This window comes from Mobula hypostoma, chromosome 27 (assembly GCF_963921235.1).
Source record: "Mobula hypostoma chromosome 27, sMobHyp1.1, whole genome shotgun sequence".
Classification (NCBI taxonomy): domain Eukaryota; kingdom Metazoa; phylum Chordata; class Chondrichthyes; order Myliobatiformes; family Myliobatidae; genus Mobula; species Mobula hypostoma.
In genome coordinates this window covers 20871889-20891069 of record NC_086123.1, presented here as the reverse complement: position 1 = coordinate 20891069, position 19181 = coordinate 20871889, and the positions used below count along the sequence as shown (strand labels likewise).

General features: G+C 42.9%; 1 protein-coding gene across 1 annotated transcript; it reads right to left on the bottom strand.

Annotated features, from left to right (window-relative positions):
• Window positions 1-496: 496 nt before the first annotated feature.
• LOC134338383 (coiled-coil domain-containing protein 63-like) lies at window positions 497-16561 on the bottom strand. Its single transcript, XM_063034172.1, has 9 exons — window positions 16538-16561; window positions 16304-16403; window positions 15993-16150; window positions 15327-15509; window positions 11860-12083; window positions 8942-9016; window positions 6951-7143; window positions 723-953; window positions 497-631 (listed from the first exon to the last, which is right to left on the bottom strand). The coding sequence occupies exons 2-9, from the start codon at window positions 16336-16338 to the stop codon at window positions 555-557; spliced, it is 1176 nt and encodes a 391-aa protein (XP_062890242.1). The 5' UTR covers window positions 16339-16403; window positions 16538-16561; the 3' UTR covers window positions 497-554.
• Window positions 16562-19181: the final 2620 nt, after the last annotated feature.

Here is a 19181-nt window from a genome sequence, read left to right as displayed (position 1 = left end):
TGCACAGTTTGAATGTTCTGGAGGGGAGGAAGATATGGGGTGCTCCCTCTAGACACAGGGACGGAACCCCTGCTTTAAGAGATGGAAAATATTTACTTATCGAGATACATCACAGAGTAGGCCCCACCAGCTGCCCAGCAACCCCCTGATTTAATCCTAGCCTACTCATGAGACTATTTACAAAGACCAATTAACTTACCAGCTGGTAGTTCTTTGGACTGTGGGAGGAAACCCACTCAATCACAGGGTGAACGTCCAAACCCCTTACAGGCAGTGGCAGGAATTGAACCCTGTATTTGTGTTAACCACTACGCTACCATGCCACCCTGAAGGAACTAACCCAGAGATGGTACAGGGTGAACCTACTGAGAAGTCAATAAAACACATATGAAAGTTTCTAAATGTAACACATAGGAATGACAAGATAGTAATGAAAAACAGGTATAAATTTATTAAGTAGTTTGCTAAAAAAAACATTTATTTACGTCTCATCCCCAGTTACACAGGATCCCCGTTGAATTTTCAGACTTCATGTCCTCCATTCCACTTCTTCCCTATTTTCCGCCTTCCAGTTCATGTAAAACCAGCTCACGCAACTGATAGTAATTCATGGGAAATAAAAGTTCTGTATCTGTGGACAAAAGGAATGAGCCAGATTTTATTACACACCATTAAACGGCATTAAGTGGAACAGTGAACACTGCAAACTTGTGTTTAGTTACCGGTTTCGTTCTCCGTCTCAGCTTCAATGTCATAATCTATTACTGGAGGAATGATTTTTATGGGTTTCACGTACTTGGTCAGTTCCGTACCGGCTAACAAGATATTCACTTTTGGAGTACTTGTTCCGCTGCTTGCGAGACTGAGCGGGGGAGTTTCCTTCTCCATTTCAGCTAACTGGACTGTCAACATGTAGCGTTGTAGCAGCTCTATTGCCTTTCTTTCAATTATCCCTGTAAAACAAACGTCAGCCGTTCAGCATTTGTACGTTTTGCTAGTTGCTAATAAAGGGTCGAATACATTTCTTCGACTTTTTGATCATTATTATTGGATTGGATCAGAGGCCGTGTCACACAGGATAACTCCCCACGCTTGGCATTGGTTTGTTTGAGGAGCCTCTACAAAGGGGACATTGGGAACAGAGGCCATTGGGACATTCAGGAAAGCAATTCCAACAGGAATTGTCCAAATAGCCAGGGGCATGGCCACCAGCCAGGGATGGGCGAGATGGCGAAGGGATTGCTACTGATGTAACTGGATAAACCCAAAGCTGAAAATGAATTTAAACATATCATTGATAATTTTAAAGTGCGAGTGTTTTGAAAGCCAGGACAGGCAAGTTACAATGTATCTATAATGTTTCCTGTAAATTACATATAATTTTCAAACACCTCCATCTTCACATCCACACTTCAGACTCCCAAAATAAATAATAATCAGCATTCTCTCTCTCTCTCTCTCTCTCTCTCTCTCTCTGTCTCTGGATTCATGTATATGCAGATATCAAGTAAGAATATAGTCGTAGTCTTATCATAAAGATCAGAGATTTTAGCTTCTATTATGCTCAGCATTAAATTTCTCCGCAATAAACTAATTCTTCTTGTTTGTCTCAGTGCTGCATTAGTGACCCCACTGGTGCAAACTGCTGCATTTACTGCCAAAAAGGCATTTCTTTTTCAGAAAGGATCCTTTGGATGTCCTGAGGGTATGGCGATCGCTATTTCAATGCAGTTCTTTCTTTCCTGATGTAGTTTGAATGAAGGATTGCAAGGATTTCTGCAGTTCAATTCTTCATGCTTATCTTAGCTAATTCTCAAAGTTCAAAGCAAATTTTATTATCAGAATACGTACATGTCACCAGATGAGATTTTTTTTCCTGTGGGCATACTCAGCAAATATATAGAATAGTAACTATAAGAGGATCAATGAACAATCAAGTAGAGCATAGAAGACAACAAACTGTGCAAATGCAAATATAAATAACACAAAATAACAAGAGCATGAAATAACAAGATAAAGACTCCTTAAAGTGCTTGGAGTTCTTTGCTTCCACCTGTGTCTTCCAAAGTAAAACAGTGTTTGTTGATGCCATTCTTCGCATGAAGTCATAGAGCACCACAGCACAAAAACAGGCCCTTTGGCCCATCTAAACCATGCCGAACTACTATTCTGCCTAATCCCATTGACCTGCAGATCAGAGCCCTCCATCCCCTTCCCATCCATGTACCCCATCTAAATTTCTCTTGAATGTTTTAATCGAACCCACATCTACCATTTCTTCAGGCAGCTCATCCCACATTTTAACCACCCTCTGGGTGAAATAGTTCCCCCCTGATGTTCCTTTTAAGCATTTCAGCTTTCATCCTTAACCTGTGACCTCTGGTTTTAGTCTTACCCACCCTCAGCGGGAAATGTCTGATTCAGCAACAGCATCTTCCCCTCAGCCTTCCAATTTCTGAATGGACATTGAACCCATGAATACTACCTCACTACTTTTTTATTTGCATTTTCGCACTACTTATTCAATTTAATTATTTAATATACAGCGCCGATAAAAAGTATTCATTCCCCACCCCCCCCCCCCCGGAAGTTCTCACATTTTATTCTTTTACAGCATTCAATCACAGTGGATTTAATTTGGCTTTTTTGGCATTAATTAACAGAAAGACTCTTTCATGTCAAAGTTAAAACAGATCGCTACAAAGTGATCTAAATTAATTACAAATATAAAACACAAAATAATTGATTGCGTAAGCATTCATCCCCCACCCCTTAATATGACAGACCAAATCATCACTGGGGTGCAGCCATTTGGTTTTAGAAGTCACATAATTAGTTAAATGGAGATCTGATTTTGGAGGCCTGTCTACAGTTAAGGTGTTTCAACTGATTGTAGTAAAAATAAACCTGTATCTGGAAGGTCCAACAACTGGTGAGTCAGTATCCTGGCAAAAACTACACCATGAAGACAAAACAACACTCCTAGCAACTCTGTGAAAAACACAGGTCAGGAGATGGATACAAGAAAATTCCCAAGTCACTGAATATCCCTTGGAGTACAGTTAAGTCAATCAGCAAGAAACGGGAAGAATACGGCTCAGCTGTAAATCTGCCTAGAGCAGGCCGTCCTCAAAAACTGAGTGACCATGCAAGAGGGATGAGTGAGGGAGGCCTATGACAGCTCTGGAGGAGTTACAAGCCTCAGTGGCTGAGATGAGAGAGACTGCGCATACAACAACTGTTGGCAGAGTACTTCACCAGTCGCGGGAGAGTGGCAAAGAGAGAACCTCTGTTGTAAAAATCTCACATGAACTCTCAGCTAGAGTTTGTCATGTGGGAGACTCTGAATTCAGCTGGAAGACGGCTCTATGGTCTGATAAAACCAAAATTGTGCTTTTTGGTCATCAGACTAAACACAATGCTTGACATAAGCAAACACTGCACATCATCAAAAACACAGCATCCCTACCGTGAAGCATGGTAGTGGCTGCATCATGCTGTGGGGATGCTTCACTGCAGCAGGCCCCGGAAGGCTTGTAAAGGTAGAGGGTAAAATGAATGTAGCAAAATACAAGGAAATCTGCAGGAAAACCCAGTGCAGTCTGCAAGAGAACTGCGACTTGGGAGAAGATTTGTTTTCCAGCAAGAAAATGACCCCAAGCATAAAGCCAAAACTACACAGGAAATGGCTTAAAAACAACATTTAATGTCCTGGAGTGGCCAAGTCACAGACCAGACCTCAATCCAACTGAGAATTTGTGGCTGGACCTGAAAAGGGCCGTTCACTCACGATCCCCATGCAATCTGACAGAGCTTGAACTGTTTTGTAAAGAATGGAGAAAAATTACAGTGCCCAGACGTGAAAAGCTGATAGAGACCCATCCACACAGACCCAAGGCTGTAATTGCTGCCAACCATGCATGTACCATTTATGTCTTGAAGGGGTGAATACTTACACAATCAATTATTTTGTGTTTCATATTTGTAATTCACCTTGTAGAGATTTGTTTTCACTTCGACACAAAAGAGACTTTTTCTGTTGATCAGTGTCAAAAAAGTCAAATTAAAACCACTGTGATTCAATGTTGTAAAACAATAAAACATGAAAACTTCTGGAAGGGGGTGAATACTTTTTATAGGCAAATATATACACATAGGAGGGGTGATTGACAAGTTCATGGCCTAAGGTAGAAGGAGTCAATTTTAGAAAACCTAGCACATTTATTTTTTCCTACATTTACATGCTTAGTCCAGCGGTCATGGAGCATACTGATCCCTTCTTTGTAGAAGTCGGTGTCTTGGACCTCCAGAAGTGGTCCACAGCAGGGGTGATTGATAAGTTCATGGCCTAAGGTAGAAGGAGATGAGTTATTAACTTCAAACTTTCTGCATTTTCACTCAAAGAGTTGAACTGCACATGCATGTAACGAGAGCTGTATAACTCATCTCCTTCCACCTCAGGTCACGAACTTATCAATCACCCCTGCTGTGGAACACCTGGAGGTCCAAGACGCTCTCATTACATGCACGTGCAGTTCAACTCTTTGAGTGATAATGCAAAAAGTTTGAAGTTAATAATTCAGCTCCTTCTACCTTAGGCCACGAACTTATCAATCACCCCTGCTGTTTGTGTCTGTGTGTATATATATATATATACATACACACACACTCTGTAATTCATGTTTTTATCCTATTGCTATTAATTGCATTGAACTGCTGCTGCAAAGACAACAAATCTCACGACATATGCCGGTGATATTAAACCTGATTCAATTCTGATTTACACTATCCATACTCCTCATAATTTTGTGCACCTCTTAAATAATTACAAAAACAATTAATTTTGAAAAGCATTGAGGAAAATAAAACAATGTAGGCAAAATAAAAATTACGTTAAAAACAAAAACCATAGCAGATGCTCAAACCTGTTTCCATGTTTAGACTTCTCACTCGTATGGCGGGCACTAGGGTTAATTTTTCAGTTTAGCACTCCCCGCAGGGAAGAGGTATATCATGTCTTTCCTGTCGAGAGCTTACCTTTCTGGTATGTGCTTCTGGAGATGGTTCCCTGCCTGGAGGAAAACCAGTTAATAAAACCCGACTCTTTCAGACGGATTAGATTTACACGGAGTCTGCTAGGGAAACCCGGCTTCTTCATGGTTCTATTGCTGACATTAGGAACTACCAAGTGACAAGTATCCAGGATTTTAACCGTGTCCTTGGTTATTAGTAACTGCTCATTTGTGCTGCATTTGGACTGTGGCTTCTTACGTCCAGCAGACAAAGAAATGCAGAATGCACAGACCGCTGTGAGCCCAGGCAATGTTGCCAGTTCCAGAACAGAAAATAAAGTCAGTTTTTCTCACCAGGGTCAACTACAAGAATATACAAATCTTGTTAGAGACTGGAAGTAGTTTGCATTGATTCAAGTCGCAGCAAGTTACAGAGTCAGCTTTATTTTCACTGACGTATATCATGAAATTTGCTCTTGCTCATCGAGGGCTTGGCAGTGGAAAAGGTGAGCAGTTTCACACTCCTGGGTGTCAATATCTCGGAGGATCTACGCAATTATGATTACAGCAGCAATACTTCATTAGGGGTTTGTTTGGTATATCACCAAACACTCGAGCAAATTTTTACAGTTGGAGAGCATTCTCACTGGTTGTTTCACCATCCGGTATGGAGGTGCCTACAGAGAGGATGTTTCCAGTCATGGGAGAGTCCAGGACTAGAGCACACTGCTTCAGAATAAAAGGGTGTCCCTTTAGAACAGAGATGAGGAGGAATTTTTTTTAGCAGGGGCTGGAGAATCTGTGGACACCATTGCCACAGATGGCTCAGAAGGCCACGTCACTAAAGCAGAGGTCGATACGTTCTTGATGAGGAAGAAGGTCAAATGTTGTGGAGAGAAGGTCGGGAAATGGGAGATCACCCACGATCAAACAACATGGCAGACTTGATGGCCAAATGGAGGCACCAATCAAGTGGGCTGCCTTTTCCTGGGTGGTGTCGACTTCTTGAGTACTGTCGGAGCTGCACTTGTCTGAACACATGTAGCATTTTCCACGATATCGTCTGGCACAATGTAGATTTATCATGTCAGCAGGTAAGTCACGGTACACCTTTATTAGGACGGCCATCTCATCATCGGCAGTTACAGAAAGCGATGGCAAAATGTATTTGCGTTGATTTTTGAATGATGAAGGTGACAAAGTCCTTATCTTACAGGGAAATATTAGATCACTGACTGTCTCAGCCACAGACTCCAGTGCAACCTGGGAGAGCTGGTATTTATAATGACCGCGTGGCGATTCAGACTGAATCTACAACCTGGTACATTCAAGCTCAAGTTTATTGTCATTCACCCAAACACACGAATACAGCTAAATGAACCTTCATTCCACTGGGGCTAAGGTGCAAGCAACAGAACGTATGGTCACGCACAGCGTATATAGTTTCAATCCAGTACACAGAGCCACAAAATAATGTTAGCACAAGCCCCTGGCTGACATGGCCTGAAGATTGACAAAAATGTGAGGTGCATGTCTGTGTAAGACAGTATAATGTTACTGGCACTATTATAATAAAAACTAGCAGTAGAATACATATGTAGTGTAAGTATTCATTCCAAGAGACAAAATTAAACCAAACAGACATGCTTTTTTTTTGGTAAAATTTCCATTGTCCAATTATGGAAGTCATCAGGAATTCACATTGCAAGGACACTTCAATGTTTGCATTTAAACATCTAAATTTGCTCAGTTTTCTTTTAAATTTAAAGATAACATTTCTGATGTACGTCTGTTGTGAGTCAATTCAGACTTCGTTCTCCTTAACCAGACATTTCCCCTGCTGCCCTCATCCCATTGTCACTTCCTTGCGTGAGACGTGCCTGGAATATCGTTCCCAGTATTCCAGTCAAACCTCGCGTTCTGATCAGGAACACTCACCTAAGTAATCCAGTGCATTGAAATTTAAGATGCCCTCGTGACCACACAGTTTCTGTTCGATAGGCATTAAGTCACAGTGTATTTTCTTGGCAAGGGATTCTACGCTGGATTTCAGTTGATCCAAGGTTTTGTTCCTGTGTGTGTATATCTTTTCATACTTATTCGTCTGTTCAATTGTACTTTCAAGGACGTGCTGTAGAAAATGGAAAATATGCAGTCAGAAAAAAGGACTCTGCAATTCATGTTATATGTGTTTCTTGTTACTCCTTTTTTATTGCTATTTTGTGCAATTTTGATTGGGGCAGGCTGGCTCTATGGCCACAGTCAATGAGTGACACAAAACTGATCTGAACTGAACATTCCTAGGCTGCTTCGTGGACTCTGCGGTTTGATGTTTAATATTCTGTGTGTTTTACCCTCGTTTTTTTTGCTGTTTGCGTGATTTGTTCTTTTCTTTTGCACATTGGGGGTTTGATGTTTTCTTTGAACGGGTGCCAAGGTGCTTCTTTGTTTCATGGCTGTCTGTGGGAAGACAGATCCCAGGGCTGTATACTGCACACATATCTTGATAATAAATGCACTTTGAATATATTCTCAGTTTACTTGTCAATGAATCAATGAAACAATAAGGCAGATAAAGTAGAATCCGGTTTTCATTCTCAGCAACAGAATCTGAAATGCGCCATTACAGTCTACCTTTGGGTTACAAATGCCTGACTTAAGGACCCCTGTATGTATGAAGGAGCTCGCATAATATTATTAAACTCAAACTGCCAATATACATACTTCTGTTTGCCCCTGCGAACAACAGAACTAGTTTGCTGTCTCTCACCATTCCTAGTAAATGTTCCTTTCTTCTCAGTCTCACGTGCTTTCTATACCATTCATTAAAATACTGTGGAGATATGGTTACCATAAATGATTTTTTTTGTGTGTGTTTTCCAACTTGCTCAAGAAGGCTATCAACCAACATCTTCGAGGCAAGTAAAGACGAGGGATCAACTTTATTCACCAGATGCATTTACATGCATTAGGAATTTGCTGTGGAATGGTGGCCAGCACACAATATGCAACGAAAAGCAACATTCAACAACGGTAAAGAATATATAATACTTTATACTTTATACTTTATTGTCACCAAACAATTGGTACTAGAACGTACAATCATCACAGCGATATTTGATTCTGCGCTTCATACTCCCTGGATTACAAATATTAAATATTAAAAATAGTTAAAATTAGTAAATATTAAAAATTTAAATTATAAATCATAAATAGAAATAGAAAAATGGGAAGTAAGGTAGTGCAAAAAAAACGAGAGGCAGGTCCAGATATTTGGAGGGTACGGCCCAGATCCAGGTCAGGATCCGTTCAGCAGTCTTATCACAGTTGGAAAGAAGCTGTTCCTAAATCTGGCCGTACAAGTCTTCAAGCTCCTGAGCCTTCTCCCGGAGGGAAGAGGGACGAAAAGTGTGTTGGCTGGGTGGATCGTGTCCTTGATTATCCTGGCAGCACTGCTCCGACAGCGTACGGTGTAAAGTGAATCCAAGGACGGAAGATTGGTTTGTGTGATGTGCTGCGCCGTGTTCACGATCTTCTGCAGCTTCTTCCGGTCTTAGACAGGACAACTTCCATACCAGGTTGTGATGCACCCTAGAAGAATGCTTTCTACAGTGCATCTATAAAAATTAGTGAGGGTTTTAGGGGACAGGCCAAATAATATATCAAGTTAGAGGTTAAAGTATGGATATAGAATAAAACATGCATAAATACATAAATACCAGCATTACTTACAACGTAAATAGCATTGTAAGAAGTGGTTTAAAGTGTTTACCGTGCAGTGTAGTGAATGAGGAAAAGACAGAAGGAGACGGGGGAGCTAACCAGAATGGTTGATCAGTATGTTGGTCTTGTCAATAATGTCCAAAGCCTGTTAATGAATTAAACATCTCAAAACGTTTTAATGACATTCTGAAATAGAACATACTTGCCTCTATCTCCTTTATCACCTTGTGCATTTCTTCCTCGCTTTGCTTGCGCTGGCTTTGGATTTGTAATATTTCATCCTGCACATTTAAAAATGCAAAATTATTGGTGGGTTCAATAATAGAGAGCACCCTAGGTCCTGAAATCAGGATCTGAAAAAGTACAGTCGCATTTGGTTCTGTGGCTTTGGAAATTCTTGGATGCCCGGGGAAGCAGGATGATGGCGATGTGCCGGGCAATCAGATGCTTTGCGGCCCTGCCCCTATTTGTAACGGAGGCTTATTGCCCGCAAAGGCACTACTCCTGTGCCTGTTTTGTGGGTCGCTGAGCATTCTCTAGGAAGAAGAGGGAGGGAGGGCATCAACTATGCTTCAGCCGTTTATGACATTGGGGAGGATCACCATTTAGAGAGATGGGTGTCATTATAACCAGTTGCTCGGAAAGCAATTCTCCATATGGGGATACTGAGATCATAAAGGAGTTGAACTGACCATTGGCGGCGTAAAACTAGTTTAATCCTTCTCAGTTTGTAGGTCGTGATTGCACAATATTCCTTGTCTATTCCAGTGGTCCCCAACCACTGGGCTGCAAAGATGTGCTACCGGGCCGTGAGGAAGCAGTATGATTCGGCGATATGAAACGATATGAGTCAGCTGCACCTTTCCTCATTCCCTGTCACGCACCGTTGAACTTGAACACCCCTCCCCCACCCCCCGTCGGCTGGTCCGCAAGAATATGGTCAATATTAAACTGGTCCACGGTGCAAAAACGGTTGGGGACCCCTGGTCTATTAAACACGCCTTTAAATTAATCTACCTCCTTACTAACAGTAGGGAGGCAGTAAAACGTATTGACTGAAACCAGACAGCATCATTCCAGGCGTGCAATATGTCTTACATGGGGTCCTGACCCGGAGAAGGCCGGGAAGGTTTGTGCTGGGGGTGTTGGGGTTGTGACTGTATAGTGTTCTGTTTCGTGGCCGAGGAAGACTCTACTGGCAGGTCTGCTGGGCAGGCAATGACTCTTTAAGCTCCAACCTGTTCCTGTAAGAGTGTCCCTATTGTAGAGGTGTAATGTATAACACAAATTAAAATATCGGAAGCAGACTCCATTGGATGTCAGTGAGTCCCTCGGCATCAGTTCTCAGAGGCATGGAGAAACTAAACGGAAACTTGCGAACTTCAGTCGGTGACAGATTTCCAGATTTCATTTAGAGACACAATGCGGAAAAGGCCCTTCGAGCCCAGGCCAGCAACCCACCTCTCCAACACTAGCCTAATCATAATAACCCATGAACCTACTAACCGGTACGTCTTTGGACTGTGGGAGGAATCCGGAGCACCCGGAGGAAACCCCCGTGGACAGGGAGAACGTACAAACTCCTTACAGGTGGAGCCGGAATTGAACCGCAAACTCCAGAACGCCCTGAGCTGTAATAGTGTCGCCCTGACCACTACGTTACCGTGGCGCCCACTGCTCAATGTTATCGAAATGAATGTACATAAGTGTGCTTCTCCGTCATAATCTTCAGGTTTCTGCTGTCACATCTACTTTCACAAGAAGTTCAGTAAAACTGAGCCTAGATAGCAATAAAGATCTATTGCTTTCAACAAGACAAAATTTCAAACCTTACACCGGTTAGGACGTATTCTGGAGTTAGGGTATATAGCAAATATTAACTTCAACAACTAATCTTTAGACCTGAACATGGATTGTAGATTAAATTTTAAATGCATCTCTGGACAATGGTTTCCTGAGACTGTGGACAGCAGTGGATAGAGGAACCAGGAAGTGACTGGAGTGTGGGTGCAAAGAAGGAGGTGTGAAAACTATATGTAATCCTAAGGAAGCACTGAACGTCATTGAAAATATAGAATTGTCCTTTGATCTTTAGCATATAAAATGTCCTGTAATATTGGGTCAAACAGGCCTCTTCCTCCTAAATGGTCTCAATAGGATGTCTGTTGCTTGTTTTGTTGAACAAAACACTTCTATATCCACAAGCTTCCGCCTCTCTCCGGTGACATTGTTCACATTACCACACTTACTCTGCCGGGGAAAGCTTTGTATCAAACTACTCGTTTTGTGTGCTTTCCATTCCTTGGGCTAGAGGTTTGATTTTAAAACAAATGATGATAGGAGTTGGATGGGATCAAGATTGAAACTTGATGCAATGCTGCTCCCACGCCTATCCTATCAAATCCAGAATTATATCCATGTCAGTGTTAAATGGAGACCCTTTACCAAACTTCCATCGTTTCCTCTCCACCATCAGGGAGCCTCACCACCCAGGCCAAGCTCTTTTCTCGCTGCTGCCATCAGGTAGAAGGTACAAAAGCCTCAGGACTTGCACCAGCAGGTTCAGGAACAATTACTACCCCTCAACCATCAGGCTCTTGAACAAAAGGGGATAACTATACTCATTCTATTTCTGGTGTTACCGATAGTCTCACTAGAAGGACACTTTATCTTGTTATTCCATTCTCTTTCATTTCATGTTATTTCATACATGTTATTTATTTATATTTGCATTTGCGCAGTTTGTTTTTCATTGAACCTGTTTGCAGTTACTGTTCTATAGATTTGGTAAGTAAGTCTGCAGGAAGAAAAATCTCAGGGTTGTATGTGGTGACATGTATGTAGCCTGATAATAAATTTTACTTTGAACTTTAGAACTTTGAAGCTTGTCTTCAGCAAGCATAAAGTTTACCACTTGACAAGTCTTCTTCCACAAATAATCCATTGTGATGTAACCTACAAACTCTAGAACACACACAACTGCAATATCTCTGTGGAATAAAAATATGTTAAAACAATTACCAAAACAAAATCTGCAATTGTTAATGTTCAATATTAGATCTGACAAAGGAACCCTGGACAGAGGTGTTTTCTTCCGTATCTTTTGCAACAATACTTTACAAACCTTAATATTCTGGATCTTCTCTTGCATGTGTTCCAATTGAATATTAATTTCATTTATAAAATTAAACAGGGCATAATTTTTCTCTTCCTTGGCGATAAACTCATTGCCCAAACTGTAAAGTCCGTCTCTGCCAGTCAGATATTTAAGTTGGTTATACACTTCTTCATATGCCTCATATTCAATTTCTTGAGCAGTTTTCTTACTAACTTTATCCGAAGATTGATCTAAAAATGCAGAAAAAAGTGATTTTAATTATAGTTTCTATTTGTTCAGTTATCTTTTGAGACCCGTTTGCACCAATGCGAATTTTCATTTCTGAGTAGATACCCCAACTTATTTTTGTTTTGTCAGTGATTATCCTGGAGTTATGTGAATTAAGCAGATATTAATTCAAGCAAAATCCAGTCTTCAGTTTTTATTGGAAATTGCAAGCAGTTAAACTGGCCCACAGGCTAAGAGGTTGTATATGCATCAGTCAAAAGTTAAGACAACGGGGTTGTGTAAATTGGCCTGCATCAAACTAGGCAGCATGGCTGTTATTTATGCCATTGTGACTGAGTTCAAGCTGGCAGACCAGACTGATGCTGTCATTTAGCATATCAAACATGGTCAATAGTTTTAAAAACGCAAACACGAGGAAATCTGCAGATGTTGGAATTTCAAGCAACACACATAAAAATTGCTGGTGAACGCAGCAGGCCAGGCAGCATCTCTAGGAAGAGGTACAGTCGGCGTTTTGGTCCAAGACCCTTTGTCAGGACTAACTGAAAGAAGGGATAGTAAGAGATTTGAAAGTGGGAGAGGGAGGGGGAGATCCGAAATGATAAGAGAAGACAGGAGGGGGAGGGATGAAGCTAAGAGCTGGAAAGTTGATTGGCTAAAGGGATATGAGAGGATCATGGGACGGGAGGCCTAGGGGGAAAGAAAGTGGGAGGGGGGGGGCCCAGAGGATGGGCAAGGAGTATAGTGAGATGGACAGAGGGAGAAAAAGAGAGAGAGAAAAAAATATATAATAATAATAAATAAATAACGGATGGGGTATGAAGGGGAGGTGGGGCATTAACAGAAGTTAGAGAAGTCAATGTTCATGCCATCAGGTTGGAAGTTACTCAGACAGAATATAAGGTATTGCTCCTCCAACCTGAGTGTGGCTTCATCTTGACAGTAGAGGAGGCCGTGGATAGACATGTCAGAATGGGAATGGGATGTGGAATTAAAATGTGTGGCCACTGGGAGATCCTGCAAATAGTTTTTGTGTTTGGAAGTTGGGTTGATCGCTGAGCTTGGCGAAACACTTGCAGATGTTTCGGCCCCAATTGAGAAGCCATTGTCAGTGCACAACTGAGTTTTTGTGCATTCGGGATATTTGTGAACTCAGAGGCAGCCCCGAGAACATTGATTTTGGGTGTCTGTTTGTGTGAATTACTTTGTGACAAAGGTATTTGAACATTCAGAAGTGTAGGTCACTGTAGATAATTCAAAGGAAGCATTGTCAACCCAAAATACTGAAGTAAACAATGTTATTGTATCAGCTACTGTTAACGTTGATCTTGAGTGTATAAAAATGTGATGTTCCTTTGGGTTTGAGAGCCTCTACTGAAATGATGCAGAATGATACCTGCTTGTTGTACTGAATAAAGACTTCTACATCACCCGCTTCAGTACATAATCATTTTGCAGTTAAGTGTTTAGGGAACTAAGCATTTCTATTTCTAGTAACAAATGTCAGTGGCTAGCTCTCCCAGGTGACTGTAGAAGATCAGCCAGGTGCAGGCGGAGGTCCGTCTGCTCTGCATCACCTACGCTAAGCCTGGCTGGAACATTCACAAATTATAATCCTGAAACAAAACTAATGGAACAGTAACCGAGTGGTTCAATAAGAGGTATAGCTCCATCATTAACACAGGAGAAACAGTGTCCGCTTACTCCTTTCCATGGATGTGGCCTGACCTGCTGAGTTCCTCCAGCATTGTGTGTGTGTGTGTGTGTGTGTGTGTCTGTGTGTGTGTGTGAGTGTGTGAGTGTGAGTGTGTGTGAGTGTGTGTGTGAGTGTGTGAGTGTGAGTGTGTGTGAGTGTGTGTGAGTGTGAGTGTGTGTGAGTGTGTGTGTGAGTGTGAGTGTGTGAGTGTGTGTGTGTGTGTGAGTGTGTGAGTGTGTGTCTGTGTGTGTGTTGCGTGTGTGAGTGTGTGTGTGTGTGAGTGTGTGTGTGTGTGTCTGTGTGTGTGTGAGTGTGTGAGTGTGAGTGTGTGTGAGTGTGTGTGTGTGAGTGTGTGTGTGTCTGTGTGTGTGTGTCTGTGTGTGTGTGTTGCGTGTGTGAGTGTGTGTGTGTGTGTGAGTGTGTGTGTGTGTGTTGCGTGTGTGAGTGTGTGTGTGTGTGTGTGTGTGTGAGTGTGTGTGTGTGTGTGTGTGTGTGTGTGTGTGTGAGTGTGTGTGTGTGTGTGAGTGTGTGTGTGTGTGTGTGTTGCGTGTGTGAGCGTGAGTGTGTGTGTGAGTGTGTGTGAGTGTGTGTGTGAGTGTGTGAGTGTGTGTGTGAGTGAGTGTGTGAGTGTGTGTGTGTGTGTGTGAGTGTGTGTGTGTGTTGCGTGTGTGAGTGTGAGTGTGTGTGTCTGTGTGTGTGTGTGTGTGTGAGTGTGTGTGTGAGTGTGTGTGAGTGTGAGTGTGTGTGTGTGTTGCAGGTGTGTGTGTGTGTGTGTGTGTGTTACTCTAGCTTCAGACATCATTCGCACACCAAAAAAAGCTCTCCTCGTGCAAACAATCGGACGTGTAAACGAGGTTACAAAGTAGCTCACTAGCTAGACCTACGATCTACATGCAAAGAATCAAAGTTAGGCAGATGCTAAAGAAAAACATACTTTATTGTGCTTTAATTGAAGATTCAGGATTCACCTCCGCATCTTTCGCACATTTTGGTGTTATTGTTTGCAACCTACAAAGACTTAAAGAGGTTACTTTAACACCATTTCCCTTTCTGGATATCCCTAGCAGTGAGATGAGTAAGGGCACTGAAGTCACCTGGAAACCGCGATCAGCGTTTCATATTGTGCCTGGGCGGTCTGCAGTCTAGGAGCATGAACGGCGAATTCTCAAATTGCGGGAATCACTCCCCTCTGTTCTTTTTCTCCCATCTTTCTTTTCTCTCACCCCTCGATGCAACTGGCCCCCTGTCAGCCTATCTCTTCCCCCGTCTGCCCGTCACCAACACACTCCCCGCATCCCTTCCTTTATCCCATGCTCCATCGTCCTCTCCCATCATATTCCTTCATCTTCAGCCCTTTGCCACTGCCGCCTGTCACCTCCCAGCGCCTGGCGCCGTTCCCACTCTGCCCCTCCCTAACCTGACTTTCACCCCCTTGCCAGCTCCTGCATCCGCCTTTCTATACTGGTCATCTCCCCACTTCCTTTCCAACCCACTTGAAGCACCTTGACCCAAAACATCAGCTGTCCATTTCCCTCCATAGGTGTCTGACCGGCTGAGTTCCGCCAGCGCTTTCTGCGCTGTTTCCCGGCTTCCACGACTGCGCCCGCTTGTGGCACCATGACGGTCAACCTCACGTCCAAGCTACAGCTCCCTGACACCGACACGGTGTTGACAGCATAACTCCGCCTGTGCTCCAGGATTGTGTTTCCACATTCGGCGTTCAGGACTGTAGCTTTATTGGAGAAAACCCGCCACAATTTACTCAGGACAAAAAGGTCCAGCCAGGATTATACCACATGACCATAAAACATAGGAGCAGAATTCGGCCATTTGGCTCATCGAGTCTGCTCCTTCGTTCAAATATGGCTGATTTATTTTTGCTTTAACCCTGCTTTCCTGCCTTCTCCCCATAACCTTTGATGCTCTCACTAATTAAGAACGTATCAACCTCCAACATAAATATACCCGACGGCTTTGCTGTCTGTTACAATGTATTCCACAGGTTCACCACCCTCTAGTTAACAGGTTCACCACACTCTGGTTAAAGAAGTTTCGTGTCATTTCTGTCCACAATTCTCACTATCCATAAGCAAAATTAGCTGAGAGTTTAGGCAAGGATTAGAAGGAGTGCTCTACTGTCTCAGGTATTGGATATTTATTATACTCCCTTCAGCATATAACATTCTTCAACTTTATAGGCTATAAAATAGTCTACCTTCTTTTGAAAATTGTCGGAATTTAATCAGCATGAATTCCTTAAGTTTTGACTCGTGATCAATAATACGCATTAGTTCCTTTATCTCCGTGTTGTACAGCAGGAGGTCTTTCGCACTTTTTTCTTTCACAGCATTTATCCTCGTCTCTGCCTCCATCCTGGGAAGGAGAAAGATCCGTTTAATCTTTGGAACCTCCGAAACACTAAAAAATTATGCAGACTGTAAGTTATTGAACAATAATGCATTGGCTAAACTTTAATTGGCACTGCTTGTTGTAGCAGTCCTTTATCACAGCTTCAACGCGGAATACCTGGCAAGGAGATCTCTCCTTTCAATTGTTATCATGTCAGCAGGGCAAGGCTGCGAGTCTGAATAATTTCCTTTCAAAAAAAAAGGCAAAAGATTTTTACCTGCAAAGAAAAAAGACTGTTTCTATAAAGGGTTCCCACTGCTTACATCAGAGAAATTCTAAATTTTACAGCTGGCAAAGTAACCTGGTTCCTGACTTCAGACAGCGGATGGACAGAAGAAATTAATTGGTCACCTTTTGCAGTCAGTTTGGAACAGGAATCATCTTCTGTATCGCTACGTTCCGGCTCCCCCTAGTGGTGCGGTTGTAAGTGCAACTGTGTGAATACTTGGTGTTCAACGGAACTGCACAAGGCACTGATCAGTTCCAACCGGCGGACAGAAAGAAGAAGAGTGGTTGAGTGCCCCTGGTCTAAAGCTGCAAGTCAGTCACATATCAAAGTGCTCTTCAACAGGATTGAAGATAACCTTCTTCCACTCTGTTTTTGTGGGTTCTGGGTGTCTAGTGAGGCCAATGTTAGAACTGCAGACTCTTCCTCCGTGGGGCACGAGGTGGCTGATGGACTAATTGGGTGGATCTCAATGAGTGGTCCACAGCTTCCACTGCTTACACAGGACATCATGACGAGATTCTCAATAGCATCCCAATCGTTTTGTCTGAGCATCAAATGGCCACGGGTCAAAGGTTGCCAGGAGTCAATAGGGACATTACATTTCTTTAAGGAGGCTTCAAACCTTGAATCTTGTCCTCTGTCCACATGGTCATGTATTCCCATACAGAATGTCTGCCTGGGAAACTGGTGACGGGCACGTGAGCAACAAAGCCCGCCAACTCGTGTTGACGTGATTGGTGCCTCAGTGCAGGGAGGAGACGTAGACAATGATGAAGTTCTGGTGAAATTGGAGGATTATGTGGAGATGCTGCTGGTGGCATTTTCCGAACAGGAGCTGGAAACCAGGCGGCTCATGCCCAATGTTCTTCAAAGCTATTTCCCATGCTGACCACAGACAGAGTCTGACAAGCGGCCAGGTACAAGCGTGTTCCAGCAAAAGGTGCACTCCGGTGAGAGGCAACACTGGACAGGTAATCTTCTTAAAGGTTCATTTGCAGAGTGAGTCAGCGGTGAGGAAGATTTCGAGATGACTGGAACATAAAAGCAAGGATGTAATGTTGAGGCTTTATAAAGCACTGGTGAGGCCTCACTTCGAGTATTGTGAGCAGTTTTGGGCCCATTATCTAAGAAAGGATGTGCTGGCAATGGAGAGGGTTCAAAGGAGGCTCACAAAATGATTCCGGGATTGAAAGGCTCATCATACAAGGAGTGTTTGATGGTTCTGGGCCTCTACTCACTGGAATTCAGAAGAATGAGGGGTGACCTCATTGAAAGCTACCAAATGTAGAAAGGCCTCGACAGAGTGGATGTGGAGAGGATGTTCCCTATGGTGGGGGAGTCTAAGAACAGAACACACAGCCTCAGAATGGAGGGGTATCCTTTTAGAATGGAGGTGAGGAAGAATTTCTTTAGCCAGAGAGTGGTGAATCTGTGGAAATCGTTGCCACGGACGGTTGTGGAGGCCAGGTCATCGGATATATTTAAGGCAGAGGTTGATCGATTCTTGATTAGTCAGGGCATGAAGGGATTCAGGGAGAAGGCAGGAGATTGAGGCTGAGAGGGAAAATGGATCAGGCATGATGAAATGGCAGAGCAGACTCGATGGGCCAAAAGGCCTAATTCTGCTCCTATATCTTATGGTGATATAGAGATTGGGGGTTTAAAAACTGGTGCAAAATAATTCTTTTTAAGGCTCTTTATTTATCAGGGTAGTTGGTGTCTGGATTAAATACGTACAGGATGAAGCTGAGGAGAAAATTCATTATTCATTGTGCTCTGGAAACACAGACAGAATGACCTTTATTCAGATTCAAGATGAAAAAAAAAATAACAGGAATGATTCTGCAATCGTGACCTTGAGCCTCGACGCTTGTGAGAAAAACCAGAGCAACCAAACTCAGGAAGGTGGAGTGATCTTTCAGCACGATCACGGTTGAGCTAATCATCATAGAACATAGAATAGTACAGCACAGTACAGGCCCTTCAGCCCACAATGTTGTGCCGACCCTCAAACCCTGCCTCCCATATAAGCCCCCCCACCTTAAATTCCTCCATATACCTGTCTAGTAGTCTCTTAAACTTCACTAGTGTATCTGCCTCCACCACTGACTCAGGCAGTGCATTCCACACACCAACCACTCTCTGAGTAAAAAACCTTCCTCTAATATCCCCCTTGAACTTCCCACTCCTTACCTTAAAGCCATGTCCTCTTGTATTGAGCAGTGGTGCCCTGGGGAAGAGGCGCTGGCTGTCCACTCCATCCATTCCTCTTATTATCTTGTACACCTCTATCATGTCTCCTCTCATTCTCCTTCTGTCCAAAGAGTAAAGCCCTAGCTCCCTTAATCTCTGATCATAATCCATACTTTCTAAACCAGGCAGCATCCTGGTAAATCTCCTCTGTACCCTTTCCAATGCTTCCACATCCCTCCTATAGTGAGGTGACCAGAACTGGACACAGTACTCCAAGTGTGGCCTAACCAGAGTTTTATAGAACTGCATCATTCCATCGCAACTCTTAAACTCTATCCCTCGACTTATGAAAGCTAACACCCCATAAGCTTTCTTAACTACCCTATCCACCTGTGAGGCAACTTTCAGGGATCTGTGGACATATACCCCCAGATCCCTCTGCTCCTCAACACTACATCATCCCCATCTCCACTTCCGTCTCCTTCCCATCACTCTTCAAAGTTCAAAGTCAATTTATTGTCAAGGTGCACATATGTCACCATATACAATGCTGAGATCCATTTTCCTGCGGGC